General features: G+C 38.5%; 1 protein-coding gene across 1 annotated transcript in view; it reads left to right on the top strand.

Moving 5' to 3' along the window:
* Positions 1-20112, top strand: part of cdkl5 (cyclin-dependent kinase-like 5) — a 78642-nt gene that overhangs the window by 51470 nt on the left and 7060 nt on the right. The window contains exons 14-18 of the mRNA XM_055232569.1: positions 733-1070; positions 2163-2264; positions 3411-3513; positions 17362-17436; positions 17518-17590. Of these exons, the coding sequence (XP_055088544.1) occupies positions 733-1070; positions 2163-2264; positions 3411-3513; positions 17362-17436; positions 17518-17590 (691 nt within the window). The remainder of the gene's footprint in view (positions 1-732; positions 1071-2162; positions 2265-3410; positions 3514-17361; positions 17437-17517; positions 17591-20112) is intronic.

Below are 20112 nucleotides of genomic sequence, written 5' to 3'. Positions count from 1 at the left end.
ACTATTTTCATGGGTGCCCTGTTTAAGATGCAGAAAAATACTAACAAAAAACAAGCAAAACAAATACATAAGTCTATTTAAAACATTACAAACAGGAGCAGGTGTGAGTATAAATGTTGATCACCAAATTATTAAAGTGCGTTAGTAGCACTAATCTATCCAATTTTGCCTGTCCTTGAAATGTATTCCATTTTTGGAAAGCAAAATAGCCGAAAGCTTTTTTTTTCCCATTTCAGTCCTAGTGCGGCCAGTTTTTAGACTTAGATAATCATGAGATTTTGTATTCACCTTATTCCAGATGTTGCCTTGGGCACCGTCATCATTTGGGTCGTATTATTTTGTATGGAACTGCCAATCTTGACAGCAAATACATTCTGTAGAGACTACAGTGCCATTTTAAAGCTTCACAGAGAATCGGTGCAGTGTTGACTTGTTGTTGCACATAACCATTGAACATTTGACACAGGCCAACCTATGGTACTTTATATAATATTTTAGCGCCAAAACTTTTCCCAAATTCTCCATTGAAAGGAACAAGATTTCCACATAACTGGAAGTGCTACTACAAAGAAAGTGCGGTTTAGTTGCATGTATGGAAAAAGTGAGTGGGGCTGAATAATGTCAGTTAAAAGTTCCTGTATCAAAGTTTAAAAAAAAAAAGTGAGATTTTCAGGCAGTTTATGAAGTAGCCCCATATAAACACATTTTAAACTGTGTCTTATGCCTCTTTAGAACCTGGCGCAGAGCTGCTGGACCCTGCAGGACCTCCCATCTCCTCCACCCACACCCTCCCGTCCCCCCACGAGTCGTACCACTACGGATTGGGCTACACCTCGCCCTTCTCCTCTCAACAGCGCCCCCAGAGGCACTCCATGTATGTGCGGAGGGAGCGGCACAGACCCCATGGCACAGAGGGGGGAGCGGCACCAGGCCTGCCTGTCCCCGGTCAGGCCATCCCCACACGGGCTAGCAGCCTCCAGCTCCTGTCCCCTCAGCTCCAGCATCGCACTACACTGACGGGACACTCTGTGAGCTCATCCAGGGAGGACTGCACGGATACTATGACCAAGGTTATTTTCTTTCTGTATATATTTTTCTCTTAACTAGTAGGCTACTAACTATCCATTCACACTCCTAGTTGAGCTAGTGGTGTGAGTCAGCTTTTTTGAAGGACTCCTTAACCAAAAAGGATGTTAATTTTTAAAAGAACCAAATCTTTTTCTTTCCAATATGTATGCTTCTAATTTAATGAGATAAGTCTTCTAGCATTTGTGTGCATTTTTACACTGATTAATGCTGAACCAACACATGATTCAGCACAGCAGAGCAGGCGACATGAGTGAGAGATTTCTGCACAAAAAAACATGTTTGGCGTCTTAATAGTTTCTGAATAATTATTAATGTAGTGCAACATTTTATTTAGAATTTCATAATTGTAATGGGTAAACACACTTTAAACCATTGTAAACAGATCTGATACTTGGTCATTTCTCTCTGTGATTAGTTTGTAGTTAAATGAGTTTTCACATTGGCTTCTGTCATATAATTAAATACAAAAAGAGCCAGTCTTTTGAACGGCTCTTTGATGTGAACAGATCGAAATTCGGATTCCATAAAGGAGCCAAAAGTCCCATTACTAATTTGAGCGTGTGTTCTAAGTGACTCCTCAGCACCGTTATTAAACCAGTGAATTGTTAAGAATTGTCATCGGTGCTGTTATGAAAATGGGTTTCGGTACCAATCCCTAATAACTGTGTAGGTTTTCATTGCAATAAAAGCAACCAAAAGTAAAAAACGCTAAATGCTTTTATTACATTCTAATTTTTTCTAAAAAGTTACAGTGTGGGGCTTTAAGTAAATGTATTTTGAAATGAGACTAGTGTGTTAATGCTTGGCTGATTGATACTGAGAATCATATAAAAAACTGAATCTTTTGCAGTGAAGAATGAAGGGAAACAGGCAAAAGGCATTAGTAAGAGTGTATCTGTGTGGTCCAGAAATCCATCTCAAATCTTAAATATGAGACTGGTTGTAATACTATACCTGATGTATTTGTACACATTCTGCTGCACATAAAGCTTGTGTCTATTGCTGTGCGTCATTCTCATGTTCGCTGCTGCCCCCTGTCTGCTTTGACCTGCATCTGTGCGTCTCTTTGACAGAGCGAGCAGTCTCCTAAAGATATGAGCCACCCCTGTGCTCCCATCAAAGAGTCTTCGCGGGACAACACCGCAGCATTTCACTCACAGCGATCTAAAAACGAGGTCCGAACAACCACTGTCATTCAGTCAATACGCAGTGATGCATTCAGATAGGCAGTTTGGATGCCATTGACATCTTAAAGAGAAAAATACAAACCTATTAGATGAGACTATTATTACTATTATTTGACTATTTTAAATGTCCAGAAAAATGGATTGCATTGGTAAAGTTGTTAATCAGGCTTACTTAAAGATCCTATATTATGCAAAACTGAGTCTTGTGAGCTTTAAATCATGTTATAATGTTGCTACCTTCTCAAAAACATACCAACAAGTTGTGTTTTGTTTCATTCACACACATCCGAGTAACCCTTTATTATTCTTCTGTCTACATCAGCAAAGCTTAAAATGCTCTGTTCCACCTTGTGATGTCATGAAGTGGTAGTCTTCAAGTTAACGGCTACCTTTTACCTTTTGTTCTGTAAAGATGGGCTGAAATCATCCAAATTATTCTAGTGAAGGAGTGTATGAAATTTAAAAACACAGTCGAGCGCTTCCTGTACTACCACATGACATCACAAAGTGGAACAGAGTGTTTTCTATTTGAGAGAAGAACATTGGCTAAATATACAGAACTTGTGTGTTAAACGTGTGAATTAAACCAAACACAACTCCAGGTATGTCTGTGATGAGGAAACAACATTAACAGATCAGAAAATGGCTTAATATGGGCGCTTTAATTGTAGCCACCTCTAAATCTATTCTTCTTGCAGTTTCCACATTGTGAGACATATAAAGGCATTTGTATCCATTGCCAGAAACGGCTTAACTGTGAAAGTAAAATTTGTGTTGACTGGTATATTAAGTTGTTCGTTTCGATTCTATTTCAATATGACCTCATTAAATAAAGCAGCAAAGCACATGAGACATACCTGATACAATGTAGATTAGAAGTTGACTCAACTCCAATGATTAGTTAATGTATTTTATTTTTATTTCTTTACAATACAAAAAAAGCTCTATGTATTTTTTTTGTTTCTGTTCAAAAGCTTCCTTGCATGTCGTTGCTGATATATATATGTGGCCCATTGAAGAGCTTAACGATGTCTTGGTTTTAGTCTAAAACTAATCTAACAGTTTTATACCAATATTTATGATTGATTACGGATTGATTTGACGTTTCTCCTCCCCTCTTGGGTCCCATAGCAGGTCAGTATGTACCATGACCCTCACGGTGAAGACGGAGTGTCCAAAGAAAATCGAATGATCTTCACTGAATCTATGCCTCGCAGAGTCGGCAGCTTCTACAGAGGTATGTCAGCTTTGGGCCTTAGGTGTGTTTTAACCATCCATCCATCCATTTTCTTCCGCTTATCCGGGGCCGGGTCGCGGGGGCAGCAGTCTAAGCAGGTACTCCCAGACTTTCCTCACCTCAGACACGTCCTCCAGCTCCTCCGGTGGGACTCTGCGGGGATTGCCGCCGCGACAAGCACCGCAGACCTTACGACCACAACTACGAGCAGCTGCATCGACAATAGAGGTGGAGAACATGGCCCACTCAGAGTCCATGTCCCCAGCCTCCCCCGGGATCAGGGAGAAGCTCTCCCAGAGGTGTGAGTTGAAGACCCCTCTGACAGAGGGCTCAGCCCTCTGACGTTCTCAGCAGACCCTCACGATGCGCTTGAGCCTGCCAGGTCTGTCCGGCTTCCTTCTCCGCCAGCGGATCCAACTCACCACCAGGTGGTGATCAGTTGACAGCTCAGCCCCTCTCTTCACCCGAGTGTCCAAGACACGCAGTTGGATATCAGATGACACGACAACAAAGTCGATCATCAACCTCCGACCTAGAGTGTCCTGGTGCCACGTGCACCGATGGACACCCTTGTGCTCGAACATGGTGTTTGTTATGGACAAACGGTGACTAGCACAGAAGTCCAATAACAAAACACCACTCGGGTTCAGATCGGGGAGGCCATTCCTCCCAATCACGCCCCTCCAAGTGTCACTGTCATTACCCACATGGGCATTGAAGTCCCCCAGGAGAACAACGGAGTCCCCAGTTGGTGCACTATCTAGTACCCCTCCCAGGGACTCCAAGAAGGCCTGGTACTCCACACTGCTGTTTGGCCCGTCGGTCGACACAACAGTAAGAGTCCTGTTCCCGACCCGAAGGCGCAGGGACGCAACCCTTTCGTTCACTGGGGTGAACTCCAACACGTGGCGGCTGAGCTGTGGGGCAATGAGCAAGCCCACACCAACTCGCCGCTGCTCCCTGTGGGCAACGCCAGAGAAATGGAGAGTCCAACCCCTCTCAAGGAGTTGGGTTCCAGAGCCCAAGCTGTGCGTGGAGGTGAGGCCGACTATATCTAGTCGGTAACCTCCCGCACAAGCTCAGGCTCCTTCTTCCCCCAGCGAGGTGACGTTCCATGTCCACAGAGCTAGTCTCCATGTCCGGAGATCCGGTCATCGAGGTCCCCGCCTTCGACTGCCGCCCAGATCTCTCTGCACCCGCCCCTCGTGCCTCCTCCCGCAGGTGGTGGGTCCACGGGAGGACGGCCCCACGTCGTTCCTTCGGGCCAGGGCCCGTGGGGAAAGGCCCGGCCATCAGGTGCTTGCTGCCGAGCACCCACCCCAGGCCTGGCTCCTGGGTGGGGCCCCAGTAACGCCAGTCCGGGCGACATAGCTTGCCTTGTTGTTTCTTTTTTTATTTATTTTATTTTATTGTTTTTTTTTTATTGAAGAACACCCAGTGACAGAGAAAATATTACATACAATATTTTCAGCTTACTATATACAGAGAAGGGTTTGGCATTTGGTGTGTGTATCTGTGTATCTGTCTTGGTTTTCTTTGTAAATATGTGTGTGAGTGTTTGTGTGGAGGAAAGAAAAAAAAAAAATAATAATAATAATACTAACTGAGGAGAGAGAAAAAAATAATACTAATAATAATAATAATAGTGAAAATAACAATAACAGGTTTTATTATTGCTGTCATACTCAGTGATCAATGATGCTGGTCAATATTGCTCAATATTTGTTTTGTGGTCCTAATGGAGGTATTGGTTATTTAGGTTGAAATGTATGATGTGTGTGTGTGCGTGTCCTGTACAATGCATTAAAAGAGGCAAGGTCTTGGTGAGCCCGCACTCAAGGGGCAGTACCCCCTAGGAATGGACCCATTCCTTGCTAGCCCTAATCTTTTTATGTATTTGTTGTTAATTATTATTGTTATTATCGATTAATAATTAATTTAGTATTAATAATAATAATAATTATTGTGTATTTATATATATATATATATATATATATATATATATATATATATATATATATATATATATATATATATATTTAAGAATTTAAGAATATATATATATTTAAGAATTCATGTTATTTATTTTAATATTTAATATGTGTGTTTATATTCATTAATTTATTTATCTCCATCAGAACCACAAAATAATTCAATAAATAAATTAGTTAATGAATAAGGGAATAATAATGACAATAATAATGACAGTCACAGCAATACTAGAAACCTGTACATATAATGAAAACAATAACACAACAATATTAATGGTATACAACGGTAGTGGTGGTATGATTGCATGCAATTATTGTAATATAGTTTAGATAATGTCGTGTGTGTGTGTGTGTATGTGTGTGCGGCGTGTGTGTATGTGTCTTTGTACGAATGGGGGTGTGTATAGGAATGTGTGTGGCGTTCTCATTAATTAATTATGTTAATGGTGTTATAATAGTCTAATGGTGGAGTTTATGTTGTTGATATTGATGACTGATTGAAAACAATATTAAAGTGGTTTATGAATGGTGTCCAGGTTCCCATGAAAGACGGTATGTCATCCTCAAAGTATGCTGTCATTTGAGAGGTTGAAATGTGATGGATGAGAGAGTTAGACCAGTGTTGTTTATTGAGTGTTTTGATTTCCAGTTTTGTAGAATTATTTTCTTGGGGATAGTTAGAGATGTCAACAAACTGTTTTTATATTTAGGTGGTATGGTGAAAGTTATAATAATGCCAAGTAAACATAGAGATGGGGAGGGAGGAATTCTGCAGCTCAGTATGTCTGTGAGTTTGTGTGTAACTGTGTTCCAAAAAACCTGAACTGGTTCAATTCAATTCAATTCATTTATTTTTGTAACGCCCAAAATCACAACAACAGTTGTCTCGAAGGGTGTTCATGTTTTGGTTGATGGGGGAAACCGGAGTACCCGGAGGAAACCCATCCAGACACGGGGAGAAACATGAAAAACTTCACACAGAAAGGCCTGGACGACCCGGGGATCCAACCAAACCCTCTTGCTGTGAGGCATGAGTGTTGCCACTCAGCCACCGTGCTGCCAACACACAAAAACAAAACAACAGGAAACAAAAACAAAACAACAGGAAACTGGTGTATATTCCCAGAGTGCATGTAAATAAGTGTCTGTGACTCCCATGGTGCATTGTGAACAGGTGTCTGTGTCTGTTAGTCCCATTTTGTATTTCTTGTGTTGGGTGATGTGTGTCCTGTGGATAACTTTGTATTGGATAAGTTGTAGATTAGTGTTGGATGTTATTGAGAACGTATTTTTGCAAATTTCTGTCCAGAGTTCATATGTAGATGGTGTATCTCTATCTGTGTTCCATTTGAGTTGTGGTACATGTATTATGTTGTCTAAATGGATAAGTTTGTATAGTTTAGAAATTAGTTTCTTTGGTTTCTTGATATTCTTTATGTTTTCTAATAGTTGAGGGGGATCCAGGGTATTATTAGTTATATTAATCTTGCTTTGGAAAATGGATTTGATTTGTAAGTATTGAAAGCGATTATTGTTGTTGATTTCGAACTGTTCCATAAGTTGTCAGGGTTGTGCCAGATGGGGGTGTATTTACAAGGTGTCGTGGAAGAATTGGTTACTTTTAAAGCTTTCCACCAGGCTGTCAGAGTTGTTGAAATGACTGTGTTCTTGAAGCAGTTATGTTTTTTGAGAGTAGTATTCATTGAAGGTATGTCTGCCAAAGAAAGATTTTTGAAGTATGACTGTTCCAAAGAAATCCATGTGCTATTATTGTATGTTTGTCCTGTCCACTTAACTAGATATTGTAGTTGATTTGCCAAGTGATAGTGGATGAAATTTGGTGCTTTGAGGCCGCCTTGTGCTTTGTTTTTTTGTAATGTTGAGAGTTTGATTTTTGCTTTTCTCTTCTTCCAATAAAAGTGTATCATTAATGAGTCTAGTGTCTGAAACCATTTGTCCGGAGGTGTAACTGGGATGTTCGCAAATAGGTAGTTCAATTTGGGGAGGATTTTCATTTTAACTGATGCTATTCGTCCCATTAGTGAAAGTGGTAAGTTTGTCCATCGTCCAAGGTCGTCTTCTATTGTTTTGAGCAGAGGATTATGATTAAGCGAGAACATCTCTGACAGCCTGGGGGAAATGTTAATGCCTAAATACTTAATGTTACCTATGTGCATACCAGGGAATGAATCCTGAGCTGCAGAACTTCCTCTTTCATCTGAGAGAGGGAGTATTGTTGATTTGTTCCAGTTGATAGTGTAGTCTGATATGATGAGAATGTATTTATAATTTTGAAAGTTTCGTGTAATGATTGCTGTGGTGTTTGTAGGTACAGTAGAATATCATCTGCATATAGGCTGATTTTTTTTATGTGTATCCGTGACGTATATTCCTTGTATGCTGTTATTTTGGCGTATTGCTACTGCAAGAGGTTCAATGAATAAGGCGAACAGCGAGGGAGTGAGCGGGCATCCTTGTCTAGTGCCCCTGTGCAGTGTGAACGCGGGTGAAGTGATACCATTAGTTGTGACTGTGGCTCTAGGTGAGGTATAGAGTGTCTTAATCCAGTGGATAAATGACTCCCCGAAGCCAAATTGATGGAGTGTGTGGAAAAGAATTGTCCAGTTTACCTTATCAAAAGCTTTTTCTGCATCTAATGAGGTTATAATTGTCCTGATATTTGATTGTTGAGGGATACTGATGAGGTTGAATAATCTACGAAGGTTGTCTGAAGAGTTTCCACTTTTGATAAATCCTGTTTGGTCGGGGTGAATTAACAGTGGTGTAACTTTTTCTAGTCGGAGGGCAAGTGCGTTTGTAATGATTTTTAAATCTGTATTAAGTAATGAAAGGGGTCTATAACTGGTAGGTTGGGTCTTTGTCTGGTTTAAGTAATATTGTTATAGCTGCTGTATTCATATGCAGAGTAATTTGGGATGTATTTTTTATTTCAGTCACTGTGTGGGTGAAAAGTGGTGATAGTAAAGTCCAAAAGTCGGGACTGGGGGCTTTGTTGTTGGGCATCTGAAGGAGAGCTTTATGGAGATCTTGCAGTGATAATGGTGCATCTAAGAATTCAGCCATATCGGAGGGTAATTGTGGTAGGTTTATGTTTTGGAAAAATGATTTTTATTTCTGTTGGTTTGGATTCTGTTTCTGATGAATATAAGTTCTTGTAGAACATACGGAATATGTTATTGATTTCTTGTGGATCATGAGTGATTTGATTTTCAAAGGTCTGTATTGATGGAATTATTGATTTGTCTTTTTTTCTTTGAAGTAAGTTTGCAAGATATTTACCAGATATATTATGTTTTTCAATAAGTTCATATTGGAGTTGTTGCATAATAAAGTTGTTTTTTTCCTGTAAAATTTTGTCTAATTGTAGTTGTGTGTTTCTTAATTCAAGTATATTTCCGTTTTCTGTCAATGTTATTATCTTTTGATGTAATTGTTGTTCTAATTCTATTTGTTTTTTTCTTTTTGTAGGTTGAATATGAAATAATTTTCCCTCTTAAATATGCTTTACTGGTTTCCCAGAGTGTTATTGCAGTGGTCTCCAGGGAGTCATTCAGTTCCATGAAGAATGCCCACTCCCTCTCTACCATCATATTGAATGCTGGGTCTTTGAGTAGTGAAAGATTGAGGTGTCATCTCAAGGAAGGTTTGGTGTAGTAATGAAATTGTAGTGTTAGACTGACTGGTGCATGGTCGCTAATTGAGATGGGGAGAATTGTGCTTTCTTTTATATTAGACAAGAGAATATTGCTTATGAGGATATAGTCAATTCATGAGGAGGAATGATGTACCGCAGAAGAGTGTGTGTATTGTCTTTTGTGTGGGTGTGACAATCTCCAACAATCACCAAGTCCAAACTCTGTCATGTATTGTTTTATTGTGTCCGTGGAATGCCAGTGTCTGTTATGTCCTGAGATGTGTGAGCGGTCAATGTTCGAATCCAGTACTGTGTTGAAGTCTCCAGCGATAATTATATTTGAGGCTTCGTTTAGCTTTGAAAATATACAGTGAAAAAATGAGGGGTCATCGGTGTTAGGTCCGTATATATTAACTATTGTAAATTTATTGTAGGACATGGTGCCATTGATGATGACGTACCGTCCCTCAGGGTCAGTTATTGTCAAGAAATGGTTAAACATAAGTTTGTTGTGTATTAAGATTGATACTCCTCGTTGTCTGCTGTTGTATGTAGATGAATATATACTGTTAAATTCTTGAAATTGTAATTGATCAAGATCTACATTTGATAAGTGAGTTTCTTGTAGAAGACATGTCTGGTTTTAGTTTATGGAGTTTGCTGAATTTTTTTTCTTTTTCGCCTGTGTGCGAATACCACGCACATTCCAAGAAACAAATGTTAATGTGTTTGGTGTCTGTATGCACATGTGTTTGTGTTAGGTGTGCAAAACCATGACAGAACAGACAGTAAATGCATCATTTGAATAAACTGATAACAAGAAAAAAATGTTGAAACTTGAAAATAAGAAGTGAATATAAAATAAACAAAATTGGATAGGGGGTTGACGAAAAGAAAGAAGAGGCATGGCAGTATATGTATGTCTGAAAGTGAGTGCAAGTCTAGGAAAGAGAAAGAGAATGAATAAAGATAAAAGGGAGAGTCATAGTCCAGAGCCATTGGATAGAGTTATTAACTGGGGGTGGGGAGACTAGTGCAGTTCTGTAGGTCTAAAGTAATTGGTTGAGACCTCGGTTTTGTGAATCAGTTTTGTATATGAGAGAGAGAGAGTGAGAGAGCGAGCAAGAGAAAGAGGGTGCACGTGTGAATGCGTGCGTGTGTGTGTGTCCGTATATGTGTGTGTGTGCGTGCGTGTGCGCATGTCTGTGTATGCGTGAGGGAAAGAAGGATGTATGTATGTGTGTCTGTAGGTTCTGTGTGTTGTTGAGTTATGGAGAGGTTACTGTATTTGAAAGTTTAGTAGAGCCAAGGGGTTATTTCTGCATTCCGGTATAGTTGTTCATTTATATAAAGTTTGTCCAAAACAATGATTGCTTTCTTTCCTTGTTGAATCATGTCCTTGCGGATCGGATAAAGTTTTTGGCGGCATTGCATTATTTCTTTTGGGTATTGCTCGTTCAGTCCATAATTCGTTCCTTTCAGTTGTCTTCCTTGATTCTGTACCTGTTGTTTTTGTTTGTAATGTTTGAATTTGGCCACGATTGGCCGGGGTCGTTTATTGTCCGGTGTGGTGTTTTTTGGTCCCATATGGTGCACGTGGTGAAATGTGATGGCATTTACTGTAGCAGCTGGGAGTTTGAGTTGTGTTGTGATGAAGTCTTTGACTAGTTTCTCTGCGTCTTCTGTGGGTTGCTCCGGGATGCCGGTGAATACCAGGTTGTCCCTCATGCTGCGCGACTGTAAGTCCAGTATGGTTTCTTTCATTGCTTTATTTTCTGTTGCTATTGTTGTAACCTGTGTAGTGAGTGTGCTGACTGATTTTTTCAGTGATTTATTTTCTTCGGTGAGTGTTTGTATCTGTCCCTGACTGAATTCCAGGCTGTGTCGGAGTGCGGAGAATTCTTGGTGCAAAAGTTCGATAAGTGCTATTCTATTGTCCATTGCGGTGAGTTTGGTGTCAATTGAGCTGAGAATGACGGTGATGTCTGCGCAGCATGAGGGGTCAGATGGATTGTTTGTGTGGGTAGTGCCTGAGTCAGGTGTTGAAGCCATACGCAGTCTCTTTTTTTCATTACTGGGAGTGGAGTTGTTGACGGAGGTAGTTAAATCCGGGTTCATATTGATGCACAGTCAGGTGAAACAGTCGTCGATATATTCCTCAAGCGATTCCAGGGTTGTGGTTATATTGCACGAGTTGAGATAGAAAAAGAGAGAAAAAGAAAATATACGCAAAAATAAAGTTCCAAGTAGAGAATAACTTTTGTTTGGTCTAAACTCTAGCAGCAGGGTGCCGCCATTTTAGATCTGCACAGTCTCGCCTGCTCGCACAGTCTCAGATCACGTGCGCATTCTTAGTCTCACCTTGCCTTGTTGTTTCTGTCTTCATGGGGGCTTCTAAACTGCTCTTAGTCAGACCCGTCTCCCAGGACCTGTTTGCCATGGGTGACCCTACCAGGGGCATGAAGCCCCCGACAACATAGCTCCCAGGATCATTCGGGTGCTCAAACCCCTCCACCACGTTAAGGTGGCGGTTCGGGGAGGGGTGTTTTAACCATAGACTGTATATAGAAATGGATATAGCTAACTTGCTAGCCGCCGCATACCAAATAGGACGTGATCATGAGCGAATTTCCGGCACCATCAACTGGCTCCAATTCACTACTGCCGCCCCTCTCTCTGTAACTGCTGCAGTGAACCTCGTCATTCTCACCATAAAATGTTCATATTAAGCCACTCTACATAATCCTGGTGTTTTTATTTCACTATTTTTTTTTCCATAAAACAAGATATGAACATTAATAACAGATAAATTCAGTGCCTTCTTTCCCCGAGGTCACTCACCACTATCGTTAGCAACGGATTTGATTGACAGTGTTGCTAAGTGCCCGCTCCTTGCTAAACCAGTAGTGCAGACAGAAATGTGCGTTACCTTCTATGGTTGCTATGATACTTGCGGTCAGAATTCCTAATATGGAACTTGGCTACATATTCGCCCCTATACCTGCTAGCTTCATTTTCGGCTACTCTCACATTCATTCATATTATTAATAGCAGGTTTTATTTATATAATACTTGTTGAAACACTCAAAGATGCAAATGGTAAAATAATACAAGCAAAGCAAGCCAGCAGACAAAGCATTAATGTGATAAAGATGAGTAAACTCAATTACAACTGATGATACTTATAACTACAAATTACAAATTATTATGAAAGATTCAGGCTTAGTGACTACTTAAAAAGGGGGTATTATGCAAGAGTGATTTTATTTAGCTTTCTGCCATGTTATAACGTTGGTCCTCATCAAAAACATGCCTGAAGAGGTTTTAGATGTCATCCATGCATGTTTGAATAATTTAGTGATTTCTCCAGGGGCCTATTCAAAACCTCCTTATTGTTAGCTGTAAGATTCTGTCCAATGCTCCGCCCACATCATCGCCTATGTGACCCATGCTCCCACATGACAATTTCCCATAAATATACAAAATATGAAACAAAAGTGTACGCTACAACTTCACAAACCTGATGCGATGTGCAGTGGTTTCATTAGTGGGCAGATTGTGTTGTGATAGCACTCAGAAAGGGAAGTTTGCACTGATAGCAGAAGGGAGGGGGATTCAGAGCGTCAAAAACAAAAGTGAAACTTACAAAACATGTTAATACATTGTTTTCAGTGAATATAGCATTTTCAAAACAATAAAAGGAAACATGGTGATCTAAATATGTTATGCGTTAGCAGTTAATACCCCATAGAAGTAAAATACACCTCTTTTAATGCTCAAACTCTTATTCCTCTTAAATTAGCAGTGGTTATCAGTCCTACACTATTCAGAAAAGAGCTGTTCCTAGTGACATCTGTGCCTCAAAAATGTAATTAAAGTAGCACCACAAACCTTAATGGAGGTGGCACGATTCCATGGAAATAGAAAGTTAAAACCATACTTCGGAACATTCTCCATGGATATATATTTTTATTTTTATTGATAGAGCTTTAAATTCATCTGTGGTTTCTTCTCTATTTGAGTAAAACAATATCTGCTCATGCACCATTACTATTAGATTTTTTGTTTACTTCCCAGATGTGAAGTACATGTTTTGTGACTTTATTTCTATTTCAACTGATGAGTGTCTTTAGTTTAATCAGAGTGACATTTTTTCATATGTTTTGTTATAGGAGACACTTGAGGCAAAAGTTCCAATTTTCAGGAGACTGAAAACTCGTCAAAGTTTCCACTCAATCTACAACTTTCCAACAATGATTTTCGAGCGCTAGGTGGTTCCCCATAGGCCTATCAAAGTTCAAAGTTCAATATATTGCTGAAGGAAATACAGATGATAAACGATAATATTGAAATCAGTCCATAAGGCAAAATTATCTCCTCAAACTATTCTAAATGTACAATATTGTTTAAAAATATAAACTGCAGTGGCATGGTACATATTCTGAATATAATGACGAGGCCAGTCGTCGTTTGGCTCGCCAGTTACGACATCAGGCTGCTTTTCGTGTGATACTTAGATTTAAAAATACTCCAGACGCTGTTATTACAGATGCTATTGTAATGAATGGTACTTTTAAGTAATTTTATTTTCACCATTCAAATCTGAGTTTCCTTGAGACAGTACTAAAATGAATGACTTTCTTCAAGGTCTTTGTATTCCTGTTATTGATCCTGACACTGCTAAACACATGGACTCTCCACTCTCCCTTGTTGAAGTGACTAATTCAGTTAAAGCTATGCAATCTAATAAAGCCCTCGATCCTGATGGGTTTCCGATCGAATTCGACAAGAAATTCATTGAAAAATTGGCAGCGTTGCTTTTGGCTATGTTTAATGAATCACTACAGCAGGTGTTTTACCACTAACACTTACGCAAGCTGCTATTACATTATGTGGTTCTTACAGACCTTTATCATTGCTAAATCAAATGTAAAGGTGTTGGCAAAAGTAAATGCTTCCCATTTGGAGAATGTACTTCTTTTGATTATTTCTAACAAGCAAAATGGCTTCATAAAAGGGCGTCAGTTATAATTAAACACCTGTACACATTCATCTGATTCTCTTGAAAGCTTTTGATCGGGTGGAGTGGGAGTACCTGTTTGCAGTATTGTTTAAATTCGGATTTGGTAATAGATTTGTTTCTTGGATTCGCCTCCTTTACTCCTCTCCTAAAGCTAGTCTCCATAACAATGATATTTTCTCTGACCATTTTACTCTTAGTCACGGACCGCGTCAAGGCTGCCCCCTGTCGCCTTTGTTATTCCAGTCGATTTCTCTTTTTCTGCCAAAACATTTTTTCTTATTCATTGGACAAGACTATTTTGGCTTTTAATGGGATGGGAACTAGGCCTGTCACGAGAAGTATTATATTGGCTTATTCTTGAATATATGAATATATTTAATGTGTGTACTTTTTGTTTGTACTACTGGGAATATTTGGTTTATTTTATCTGTACTACAATGAGATTTGAGCTGTAGAAGATTGAATCCTCAACTTCTGTGACTCATTGTATATAGTCAGTTATTTTTTGTAGTTTATCTTTTTAAAACAATATTGTACATTTAGAACTGTTTTTTGTGGGGGGGATAATTTTGCCTTATGTTTTCTTTCCAATACTATCGTTTGTCGTCTAAATTTACTTGAGCAACATATCGAACTTTAAACTTTGACTGGCCTATGGGGAACCACCGAAAGTTCAAAAATCATTGTTGTAAAGTTGTAGATTGAGTGGAACACTTTGCCCACTTTTCAGTCATTCTATTGGGCAGCTCACATTCACAAACTTCACACTGTCTCCTGCAAAGTGGTGCAAATTGGAACTTTTGTCTTGTTGAGGATCATTTATTTCAGCCTTAACTTTGTCTTCAATACCTACAAAACCCTCTTTGAACGGCAATAATCAAGCTGTTCTCAACACATTTTAAGCTCTGGTGCCTCTTTAGATGTCCATTTAAATTTGTATCTGCCTCTTCCCAAAGCCCGTTAACCAAAAAAAACACTTATTTCCTCCATCTGTCTCTGACTCTGACTTGGTACGATAGTGTTATCAAACAAATCAAGGATCTATACACACTTTTGCCAGTCTTCCAAATATAACCTACCTTGTACTCATTTCTTTCGCAATTGTCATGTCCGTAATTTTGTCTGTAAGTGTTTTTCTTGTGTGTCTTGTGCAGTCGTGGAAGGTAACGAAGTACAAGTAGTAAAGTACTGTACTTAAGTACAGACAGATTTTTCCAAATAGGGCAATGCTTTACTATTATTATTTTTTTTCAGATTTGCAGGTGTGCCAGTACCTGTCTTTTGTGAATTCTATGATTGTGATTATTTAATTGGTGGTGTTATGTATCTGCTCTAAATATCGGGTTGAGATGGGTTGGGATGGGAATTATTTTTATTTCATTTAATTTTATTTGTACACGTATATGGCTGGTGATATTTCCATTTCTATGTTCTCATATTTTGTGCAATTTTCTGAGCATGTGCATTTGAAGAAACACTAAATAACTAAACTGTATATTTCATTGTTAAAAAAACAAAATAAAAAATGTCTGCATAGTCCCTCAGTCGTCCGGGTATGATCCATAGCAAAAGAAAAAAAATCACTTCTCTCAACTGGACAAAAGTTTCAGAGTGAAGACGTTTCCCCACTCGTCCAAGCAGCTTCTTTAGCTTTGAATTGAAGAAGCCATAGCAAGAAGAGCAAACATAGTATTTTTCTTTTGCTATGTTTTTGCCACTGTTCTGAATAAATATTTAGGGGGAGAAATGAGTCAGGTTTATGGAGATGCAAGCCTACTCTTAGTAAGGAGACATGTTTTTCAGTGCAATAGAAAACTAGTTGATTTTAGTCAAATTCTTGGCTAAAAATTATATGCCCAGACTTTAAGAACATTTGAAGCATTGCCAATGTCTTCGTAGTCTATGTAGAAATCTGTGGGAAAACTGGCTCGTTTCAAGATTGGCAATTGCGATCCCAGTGGGGCTATATTCTTTCATCTTTTTTTTTCCACATTTATTTTCAATACCCACTTGTTCGCTCTCCTTTGTTTGAAGTGTGCTCTTGGCTCACAGTGGGTCAGACGGATCGTTGGCTCTTGAGTCCTTTTAGAAAAATACTGAAACAACTGACTTTGTTACCTGATTTGTGCCATAGTGTTCAACAGCTCTGCATTTCATTTGCAGAGTTCTTTGAAAATGTAATGACAGTCATTTTTGAATTTTCTTTTGCTGATTGTAAAAAGGAAATCACTCCTCTTGTTCAGCAACATGAAAGTAGAAGTTAAAGCCCCCAATTTATCCACAAATGTTATTATGATAGATTTACAATAATTCAACTGAACTGGTGTGTTTTACTCACAAAGAAATTATTAGTATTGTAATTATAGTATTGTGGAACCTTTATGATGGAGTTGACCCATATTTGGCCTATAATGTCTCATGTAGCACTGTATCAAATTGACAATTCCCAATCTCATCTCAGTTTGGAAGCTAAGCAAGGATTGGCCTAGTTAGTACTGGGATAGGAGACCAGGTGCAGCAGTGTGAATAATCTATTGCATTATTCAGACAGATATATTGTAAAAATTGCTCTTAAAGTAGAAATGAGATCACTGTGTGCTGTCAGCATCTAATTATAAAGCATTTTTATTGTCCGCAAACCAGGAAGCTGGTGCACAGTTGCATGCTACTTGTTGTTCTACTTGTTGTTAGCATTACCGAAACAGCAAAACTTCGCTCTGGCCTCTTAAAGTTGAGAAAACCCTTATAAACTCATTGTGGTGAAAAATTTGAATGCTAGGAATTGGTTATGAAAGTGACTAATACGTTTGGACCTCTGCAAACAGTTTAAAGCCACAGTATGTAACTTTTTAGCCCGAAAATAGACTAAAATAAAAGCATGTTGTTTCAGTTAGTTTTGAAAAACATTGAAAGACATGCATTCTTACTGTGACTTATTTGTCCTTGATATGGTTTTAATCTATTTCCATGTAATCAGCATGTGACGTGCCACCTCCAGAAAGTTACATACTGTACCTTTAAAATAAACTAGTTTTGTTTTTCATGCAGTAAAAATCAAGTATAGCACCTTTAAGTATGTGTAGTATAAGTGTAAGTATATAGTTATTATTCAAAAAGATCTTATTTTCATTTATTTTAATTATTAGTTTAAAATCCATTTGATGTTTGTGTCTCTTCAGTGCCCTCGCCCAGACCGGATAACTCGTCCTCGTTCCATGATGGGGTGGGCCAAACTAGGGGTCCAGTGGTACCTGGTATACCCGGAGTACCTGGAGTTCCTGGTGCCACTGTTGTGCAGAGTGTGTCTGTTGTACCCGGAGTACCCGGGGTAGGAGTCGTGCAAGGAGACCCTAACCATCCACCTGTCTCCATGGGCAACCACTCCAAGAGGCAGACTGCTTTTGAATGGTGAGTGTTCAGCCTTAAATATGGATGAGATGAACTGTGTGAAATCAGTTTGTCTGCAGTGTGGTTTTCAAAATGGTATCTCTCCAAGGGTCTGCTACTTGTAAGATATTGACACGGTTACCACAGTGTGAAGTAGTGTCATGATACAAAAATTTCGATACTAAGAAATTTGCTTGATACCATATATAAATACAAATGGACATAGCTAACCTGCTAGCCGCTGCATTTCAAATAGGAGGTGTTCATGCGCCCACCTCCGGCTCCATTGACATTACTTTAGAAAACTGTCGTCCCTCTCTCTGTAACTGCTGCTGTCAGACTCGTCATTTTGGTCTTAAAATGTTCGTATTAACCAGCTCTACATGATCATGGTATTTTTATTTTGCTATTGTGTCTGTTACTGAAGATATTAACATTAATTACAGACAAATCAGCTGACTTCTTTCCCAGAGGTCACTCCTGCTAGCGTTAGCAACAGGTTTGATTGACAGCGTTGCTAAGCACCCACCCCCTGCTAAACCAGCGGTGTGGGCAAGAAGGAACGTTACTTTCAACAGCCTCACTCCTGATTGGTTCTATTTAGACAACAGAAAAAAATTCAACACAAAACAATAATTACTATGTGGTCACTAGTTTTTATTAAGCTAATATAAAACTGGTTGTCCTCTTTAATATTTTTTAGTATCTAGTTTCGATACTAGTTTTGTTATGCATTAGTATGTGAATTTTGATATGTTTGACTTTAGTGTGAAGACTATGAGAAATTGTGATTAAAACACTACCAAAAAACAAAAAAGGCAGAGGATATTTATAAGCAACAAATTAACATGAAATAAACACAAAGACTGTATAAAGAAGTGGACTAAGCAAGTCACTCACAGCGTTCAGCTCCAGTCAAATGAAGCTCATCGAGGCAAGCAGTTATAGGGGCGAATTTGGAGCTAAGTTCCATATCTGGAATTTGTTATTAATTAATTAATTAATGTTCACATCTTAATTTACGGACACAATAGTGGGAAAAAAAAAACAGGATCATGTGGAGCAGGTTAATACGAACATTTTAAGCCCAAAATGACCTGACAGCAGCTGTTACAGAGAGAGGGGCGAGTCAATGACATGCCCATTCTCACTTCCTATTTGGAACGCGGCAGCTAGCAGGTTAAGTATGTCCATTTATATATACAGTCTATGATCACATGCAATAAAACTGAACAGATAGATGATTAGAAAATGATGGTGAAAATCATTAATAAGTCAATCAAATCATTAATAATAATAATAATAATAATAATAATAATTATTATTATTATTATTATTATTATTATTATTATTATTATTATTATTATTATTATTATTATTATTATTTTGGGCAGACCTGAGCCATGGATGAGCATGCTATATTTCTGTGCATTTGTTTTTTGTTGACGCACTTTGGGCAGCTTAAGTTGTATTTAAATGTGTTACATAAAAAGATTAATGTACAGGTCCTTCATTAATGTTATTAGTAAAATCTTGCAGACTTATATAAACCTTTTTATTAGAACTGTCAAAGCATAGGAAAAGTGCACAGGTGTATAATTAAAGTTATTTAAAACTGAGAGATATATACTAAGGGTCTATAGTTGAAAGTGAAATAAATGTACTGTCATTTGATTGAGTTAGAGCAGACCTATTCTGCAAAATTGACTTTTCAGAGCTTTTAACCATGGTATACTTGTTTCCCTTCACCATTTACTCACCTGAAGTTGTTTTTGGAGTGATTTATTCATATTTGAGCAATCTTTAATCGCTTATTTTCAAGACGCCATATTGCTGATTTATCTCCATAGACACCGGTACACGGCCACTGTGACGTACTTACTTTGTTCTGTAATTTTATTTTCTTAATCTGTGATACGCATAGGTTTCATCAGAGTTGCATAGTCATTTTGGTATAACTGAAAAAAAAATCCCATACTTGCTAGTGTCATCTGCAGCTTTCCATAAGCGGCGCTGACTCTTTGTTGTGATAATGTTTACGACAACATCAGCTCCCATTGGGCAATGCAGTTTTCTAACATGGAAGTCAGCAGATTTGTTTCTTTTATTAAGTCATTTTAGAGGAATATTGTGATTTCAAATGTGCAAATTATGACAAAATGATCCATAGATTATAACTGTATAACAGACACAAGTTTTAGTAATTTATGTTTTTACGGTAGAATTATGTTCAAAGTTTAGATTTTAAACAAGTCAAGGAACATTGCCATTTGAGACAAGACTGAAATATGAACAAGAATGGTCTTTCCACATAATAAGGCAGAGAAAATGATGGTACTTAAACTTGTGATTTGCCTGATGCGTTCATTTAAATTGCCGTTTTGAGATGAAATCTTGGAGTCGTACTCAAATGGCCAATTAAAATCTCTCAAATCTAGTTGTGGTATAGACCTTCTTTAGTCTTACATCTTCTGTTCAAAAGTTTGCACATTGTAAAGTCCAGAATTTTGAATTATTTTTGACTTTTTTAAAAACTGGCCAAG

Source organism: Periophthalmus magnuspinnatus, chromosome 3 (genome assembly GCF_009829125.3).
Source record: "Periophthalmus magnuspinnatus isolate fPerMag1 chromosome 3, fPerMag1.2.pri, whole genome shotgun sequence".
Taxonomy (NCBI): domain Eukaryota; kingdom Metazoa; phylum Chordata; class Actinopteri; order Gobiiformes; family Gobiidae; genus Periophthalmus; species Periophthalmus magnuspinnatus.
This window is presented reverse-complemented; position numbering and strand designations above follow the sequence as displayed.